Source organism: Gavialis gangeticus, unplaced genomic scaffold (genome assembly GCF_001723915.1).
Source record: "Gavialis gangeticus isolate Ggan-Ray unplaced genomic scaffold, GavGan_comp1, whole genome shotgun sequence".
Taxonomy (NCBI): domain Eukaryota; kingdom Metazoa; phylum Chordata; order Crocodylia; family Gavialidae; genus Gavialis; species Gavialis gangeticus.
In genome coordinates, this window is record NW_017728992.1 from 47,712,157 (window position 1) to 47,720,220 (window position 8,064).

At 44.3% G+C, this 8,064-nt stretch overlaps 1 protein-coding gene across 1 annotated transcript in view; it reads right to left on the minus strand.

Moving 5' to 3' along the window:
- SLC22A23 (solute carrier family 22 member 23) overlaps positions 1-8,064 on the minus strand; it is a gene marked incomplete at its 5' end in the record, with an annotated part of 227,611 nt that overhangs the window by 218,881 nt on the left and 666 nt on the right. Inside the window, one exon of the mRNA XM_019518594.1 lies at positions 7,910-8,063. Within this exon, the coding sequence (XP_019374139.1) occupies positions 7,910-8,063 (154 nt within the window). The remainder of the gene's footprint in view (positions 1-7,909; position 8,064) is intronic.

Here is an 8,064-nt window from a genome sequence, read left to right on the forward strand (position 1 = left end):
ACAGCTATCTTACCCTTTGTGCTATCACTGTAAATCTAATTTACTCCCAGTTTTTTGTTTGTTTTTTTTAATTCTGTGCCCTCAGCTGCAGTAGCCTTAAGAAGCACGTTCTCAACAACAGTGATGAGAAAGCCAAAGAGTTGCTCCAAAGAGGACATCTTCACAGAGCTATTCAAAGGCAGAGACGCAGCCGAGAAGTGCAAGAAGAGGGCACTGAGGGAGCAGGAATGGAAAAGAATTAAACTTAGGGAAAGATAGATGAGGACAGTGCTGAACAAGCAAGTGCATGGGGACATAAGGGCTGTCCTGAAGCAGCCAACAAAGATGGTACATGAACTTGGTATCAGAAAGTGTACCAGAAAAACCAGCCCCCTTTATGCATACACCCCACCATATCATGCAGTCCTACCTCCACCAAAGCATACTACTCAACACCAGTACTGGGGAAAAGGTATGTATGTATACTAGCCTCTAAGCAGAGCACTGATAAGCCCCTTGAACTTGTATCTTCGTTTTGCAGACACCCAGTCCAAAATTGTTTTCCCACAGAGCAATAACAATCCAGTGTTGCTAGCTTCTTCAGCATAATCACTTCCCTCTTAGCCACCAGAACTGGTGTCTCATCTTTGAGAGAGAACTGAAGGGCAGGGAAAACCCAGTCAACCATTTGCTGCAGCATTCTTTCATTGTTACCATCTGTCCTTTCTGCATCTATTTCTCTGCAGAATTTGTTTTGCCTTTCTTCCATGTATGTGACCCAAACACAAAAGAATTGCCAGTCTGCTACAGGACAAGACTCCATCATTCTGATGTCAAGGAAAGAAACCATAGGAGCTGAAGGGTTAAGTTAAAAAAAGAAAAAAACCTGGGATGTACTGTATGCAGGTGGCCCCAAGCACCCTCAATTCCCTCAACATGCCATCAGCCTCCTGCAACACACTGTTCCCCATGTCCCACTCTGCACTGCTTTGAAAGAAGCTGCAAGAACTACATCAACGCCAACTCAAACACTTTGCATTCAGTCAATGCATCTGGACATGGCAAGGACAGGCTGTACCAAGACGAGCACAGCTTTGGTGGCGCAGCACCACTAAAATGCTGTGTGCCCACAAAAAGGTCACCAACCATAGCATACACATGGTCCATACACTGAGAGGAAGCAAAGCTGCTGGAACTGTGTAGTATGCTATTTAAATATTCTGAATCCTTGGTAATCAGATAGTGTACAAAAGCAAAAGTAATCAATTGCAACACAGAGCAGTTCAAAATCCAAACTAAATGACTGAACTGCAATTTTTTTAAAGAAAAAAGGCTAATGTGGTAGACATTACACGATACCCACAAATAAAAACAACAGTGCTACACATAAAAATAAGTATATGCAAAGACCTGTAATAAGTCTAGGTATGATGGAGGCAGGTTTCAATATGTTCCAATTAAGTATGACATATGGAAGACAAAAATTAAACTGGTACTAATAATAATGCATCCTAAATACTACAAGTTCTATTTATGGTAGGCAGAAAACACACACAGTTTTATCCTGTGGAACTGGCAAGCCCACAAATTTTAACCATCACTGAAAATATTATTATAGTCTCTCCCAGACTGAAACAAGCCTAATATATATTTTTGTTTAAAAAAAGGTGTCATTTACCAGATTTCTGATGTCACTCTCAGACAAGGTATAGTTCACATTTCACAGACTGGTAGTTAAAATTTTTATTTTAGTCACCTAACAGCCAAAGGAAAAACAATTAGAAAAAAACAAAAACAACCCCCAAATATAGTCCATAAACTCATTGACATGTACTTGTAGTTCAGCCAGATAATGCACAATTTCCTCAGCACCAACACAAAATAGTTCACTTCCTACAGTTACTGACCAACAATTCTGTATAATGCTGAAATTTCTGGATACACAGAGTCAGTCACCAAAATAAACGCCCACCTAGTTTGTCGCACTTGGTCAAAATCCCACACTTTAATTTGAGCCACTAGAGTAAGTCACTGATGCTTTTGAGCAATCTTTGTCAGCATCCTGATGACCAATGATGTTGCAACTGTGAAGAAAGCCAGTGAATAATCACATTTACATTTCAGCAGCGTTTCCAGAAGAGATTCTGTGCATGCACTTGTTCATCTCCTGGCCTCTCTAATATGCAGAAATCTCTATATTTAACATGGTTCTCAGTTCTTTCCACATTCTAGCAGACAGAAGTGCTAGACTCCCAGTGCTACACTCCCAGGAGGGAGATACTGGCCGAACCCTCTCTTCATTATGCCCAAGCACTAGCCGCATCTGATCTTAGCATGCTGCAAACCCTGCTCACCCCAGCAAACAGACACAATGTTAAGAACCGATTTTCCCTAACAATGCTCAGAACCTGCAAGCCCACCACCTCTCCCCAGCTCAAAACTCTGAGAATAAAAGATGAGCTTTGCAGAGCTCCCAAAAAGTTAAAAGATGCAAGCTTGAAAGAAGAGGGAACAAATGCTAGTCTCCACCAGTTAGGAGCATGCTTGCTGCTCCCTGTCAAGATCTGCCCCCTGCTTTCAGTGGCAATATATAATCTAAACCTCTAGAATCTAATCTGTTACCGTCTTCAAATGTCACTGTCCACAGCATGCTTACAAACATAGAAGCTTCAACTCATTTAATCAAATTGACAGGAAACTGTCAACATCTCTATCCAAACAATTTCATTTTACTCTGACAGCCTGAGGGGCTTCTCCAACGCTAATAGCCATAATGTGCTCTACCTCCTTCTGCAACTGGTCTGCTGGGTGACCATAGGTAAGGAGCTTCAGCTCTGTGCCTCATTTTCCCTATCTGTAAAATGGGGTTAATACTACATGCATTCCCAGTGAAGTAGTCTGTGATCTAAACCAGAAGTACCATGTAAAGGTCAGAAGGATTTATTACTAACACTTTCTGTCTCAAGACCTTATTTCTACCCAGGAGAACTTTTACAATCTTTTCTCCAATGCCTGATGAAGGGTGCTTGTGCCTGAAAGTCTGCAATTAAATATTTACAAAATAATGTCCTTAGTTGGTCTAATAAAAGATATCACCTCTAATATAAGTCCTGATTGCTTATTCAACCTAGAACACCTCTCTCATGAACAGAAAGAAACCTCAGGTTCTTATCAAAATACACATCTGCTATGGACGCAAGACTACGCGATTTAAAAAATATAGTTTCAGGTTTTCAAACTAACTTCATATGACTGAAAAAAACTACAACATAAAATATATGAATCTACAGGAAAAGATTTATTTAAGTACCAGGCTGAGGTCCATGATTTATGTACTAAGGCAGGACATTAACCCAGATCTGTGATTTAACAGGGCCAATTGAGTTTCTTGTGGTTGAATTGTGCAGCCAGCTTCTCCATTTGATTATTTCATATTGCCGAAATAAATACTTTGTGTGTACTTAGTACCACTGTCAGTATGATTGGAAGCATGCTAAAAAAATGAAAAGAACCCCCCTGTAACTAAATTAAGGAAGCAATAGTATTCTGATGCCTGAATCAGGTTTGTCCTCCCAGAATAAGATTGGAGACAGGCACAGAGATTTGCACAGCCCTGCTCTGTAGGAAGCCAACAGAAAACCCACATTCTACTGCAGATTAATGATCCAGCCCATGACAGGATACAACAGCAGACTCGCAAAGCATCAGGAATACATGGATTCCAGAGCTTTGCTGAACATGACTAGACCTTGTCTCTAGCAATTCCAGGCATAGCACAGAGCAGAAGGTAGCAGTCTGTTGAAGGACACTATGAGGCAAAAGGATGGGGAACTAGGTAGTGACCCATTTAAATTGGTGGACAGAAAAAGAACGAGTGAGGATAACTTTGCATGTGTGTTTGAATAGGCAAAAAAATAAGCGGTAAAACAAAAAGTAGCTTGAAGCTGAAAATATACTTTGCACCACAAATAACCTGAATGATTTTACAGTTTTAGGTGAGCACAACAGATCACACTTGTCTTCCTCTCTTATTCAGGAGCAATGCATATTAAAACGAGGAGATTTACTGGCTGAATTAAAAGCACATTTTTGATTAATGCTCTTTTGACTCTCTCCTTGATACTTCACAATGTTACCCATTGCTTCTGCACAGCTGAGTGTATATCACTCTAAGATATTTTTAATAAAACTCTCTTTAAGAAGATCAGAACATTATGCAATTCATCATAAAGGCAAATATATTTAACAGGGAGGGTGGATCTGAGCATACAGTTTTCTGAAGAAGTCTGTCCAGCTCTTTGTACAAGAGTTGCTCTACCACCCATCCAGGAATTAGAAGTTATGGCTGTCTGCTCCAATTAAGTGAAGGACAAAATGGCCACTGATTATTTACCTGAAAGATTGAGCCTGGATTGCCCTCATTTCTTCATTATGAAAGAAAATTTAAAAGGCACCCTAACCCTAAGAAAACTCTGCCATTGTAATTATGTTCTGAGGGAAAGATCTGATACGGTTTAAGAAGCAACACTCACCAAAAATAATCATTAGGAATCCCCCCCTTTGGAGTCTCTCCAAATTCTTCTTTTTTTTTAAATATAAAACAACACAACGGGGATCACAATAGTGTATTTGCCCATTAAAATCGGTCTTCCCTTTGTTGCATGTTCTTCCAAGGAATGCATTTTTAAAAATACTGCTCTAGCTTTCCAATCATTTTACTGCCAGCCTTACAATAAGTTCTAAAAGATTCTCAACATTTCACTAAGTTGTATGGTTTACACTAAAATGTATTTTAGAATTGCTCTCTGACAGTTCAAGACAAAAGAGAATCCTCTATTTCCAGCCATAACAAAAGAGAATCTGAATTTCATGGCAGTTTTACACCACACCACACCACAACCCACTAAAAATCAACATGCATCTCTGCTTGCAGAAAGGGCAAGGCAGATTTTTGATTTCTTGAAGCTGTGAATTTTTTGTGAGCTTCTGCTCCATGTATTGCTGCTGTATTTCCACCACCGCACACACTTTAAGAGACACAAAATATAACTGAAATGATTCCCAATAACCGACATGAGTATGTGCTGCCTGGAAGAACGGACAACCAACGCTGGTCATTTGATTACTGTATATTTAGTTGGGGAAAGCAACGCATCAATTAATCCAAACACAGTTCTCATGTGGGGACTAATTTTTGCTGAGCTCTGGGAGTCTGGGATTAAGGGAACTGCTGCTCATGATGTAACCATTTCATTTTACATTTCCATAAGCAACATTTGTTTACTAATATCCAAAAGAACTGTACACAGATGGTAGAAAGGGATGTTCATACTATCACTAACATAAATAATTTAGACATTAAAAAGGGCCATCAGGTGTAAAGCAAAAAAGTGTTCTTTCTTCATAGACTAAATGATAAAATACAGAAGTTACGTTAAGAGTTCACCATGGCCTTATTCACTGGAGTCAGGTTTACCATTCAAGGGATTATCAGTACTTTGTGCAGCATGAAGTGCAAAATGTACATTTTTCCTTCTGAACAGTAGGACTTGTACGGACTATAAACATTATCAAAGGAACAGGCTTACTGGTACCTATCCCTAAGGCTTCAACAGCCTGATCCTTAAATGTGTTCAGCAACTAACCTCCCTCTCCAGCTTTGTGGAGGCAAAGCTTGTTGTGCAATCTGAAACCAGTCTACTCTCTGTAAAACCTGCACGTGGCCCAGATGGCCTATTTAAATACCCTGAACCTCTCTGCTGAAAAACCCAGAATTTTCCTTTGGCTGTTCATTTGGTGACAGCCCAAACATGGACTGTAGTAAGGGAGAGTTTTTGCCTTTGTGTTTTTTGTTTGTTTGTTTCTTTACAGTGTTTTCTTCCAGAGCTGCAAATCCAGGAAGCTAATGAAAAGAGGAAGAAGATGAGCACTAAGTTGGAAAACTCTGTAGAAGAGGTTGATACAAACTACCCCTGAGGAAGAGTGAAATTCCACACAACTTGTCTACTGTGTTCTGTAACAAAAGAAGGCAACTGGAACACAACCCTGCGAGAGACTTCTGAAACAATACAGGGGAGGCATTAGGGAGGAGGAAGAGAGAAAAAGATCGATTGTAAATTTAGACACTAGGAATGCATCAAGATGCAGAGGTCTGGGATATAGTCAAGGCCAGATGGATAATGGATTATTGACTGCTTTCCCTGTTGGACATGTGGGCTCCAGCCTCACGATGCCAACCTGTTCACTCCTGGACACAAACACGTGCCTTCAACACTGCCACACACATCAGTCTCCCTGATTCAGTCAGGAGAGGCACAGGTTACATCATGAGGGGAAGGTTTTCATTCAGGTTCAGTGACACAGGCAGGCAGAACATGCCAACACATGGGCGTGCTCCCACCAGCACAGCCAAGGGGGAGACCACCAGCCACCTGGACTCTCGCCCTCAGGTAACAGCTGGGGAATCAGAAGCGAGGGACCCTGGCAGTGGCCAGATGGCGCATGGCACCACTTTTCCTTCCCTAGGTGTGTGGACAAGAACTCTTCAGACACAATTGGAGCCCATCCTGGGCTGGGCACGTACAGTCCGCACATATACTTGCAGCCGATAGACTAGACTCAGCCAGAAATGTGGCCCATCCAGGGGGGGCTGCAACATGCTCACCCTAGACTACAGAACTGTAGGAAGTGATGGCTGGAAGGGATTGCTCCAAGCAGAACCATCCTCAACTAGATCATCCCAGCCAGATGCATCTGTGAGGAGCCTAGCACTTGATAGATTAGACTCAGGCAGAGATGCCACCCACCCAGGGGAGCCTGCAACCTGCTTACCCTGGATCATAGAAAATGAGAGTTGGCAGGGACCTCAGAAGACCATCTGCTCCAACCCCTGCTCCAAGGACGACCATTCCCAACTAAATCATCCCAGCCAAATGTACCTGAGAGTCTGGCACCTGACTGTCTCTCTGCCCTGCCTGGCTTCACGCTAGCAGGGCTGCCCACCCTAGATCATAGAAAATGAGGGTTGGCAGGGAACTCGGGAGACCATCTACTCCAACCGCCTGCCCCAAGCAGCAGCATCCCCAACTAAAACATCCCAGCCAGCTGCATCCAATAGACTAGATGAGCCTAGCACCCGATAAACTAGACTTGGCCAGAGATACCACCCATCCAGGGGGGCCTGCAGCCTGCCCACCCTAGATCACACAATCATAGAAAATGAGGACTGGCAGGGACTTCATCAGACCATCTACTCCAACCCCCTGCTCCAAGCAGCACCATCCTCAACTAGATCACCCCAGCCAGATGGATCTGTGAGGGAGTCTGGGACTTGACTGACTCTGCCCTGCCTGGCTTCATGCTGCCAGGGCAGCCCACCCTAGATCATAGAAAATGAGGGCTGGAAAGGATCTCAGAAGACCATGTACTCCAACCGCCTGCTCCAAGCAGGACCTTCCCCAGCTAGATCATCCCAGCCAGATGAATCTGTGAGGAGCCTGGCACCTGACAGACTAGACTCAGCCAGAGACGCCACCCATCCAAGGGAGCCTGCAACCTGCTCACCCTGGATCATAGAAAATGAGGATTGGCAGGGGCCTCAGGAAACCATCTACTCCAACCCCCTACTCCAAGCAGGGCCTTCCCCAACTAGATCATCCCAGCCACATGCATTCATGAGTGAACCTGGCACCCAACAGACTAGGCTCTGCCAGAGATGCCACCCATGCAGGGGCCTGGGGCGGGCCTGCAACCTGCCCACCCAAGATGTATCTGTGAGTGAGCCTGGCACCCAATCGACTCGGATCCCCGCCTGGCTTTGCGCTGGCAGGGCTGCCTGCCTCCCTCTCTCAGGTGCGAGCAGCCACGGAGAGGCGAGCTGCAGGGGTGCCTGAGCGCGGGGAGCACAGAGGCGGGCGCAGGGGGGCCCTACCTTGCTCACGACGTTCTGGACAAGGCCGGCACGGATGCGGTAGTGCCACTCCTGGCACTGGCACTCGCTGGTGTTGGGCAGCGGGGTGGTGGGCGGCGGGGCGGTGGGCAGCAGGGCAGGGAGCAGCGCGCCGGGGCCGCCGCTGCTGTTGCCGT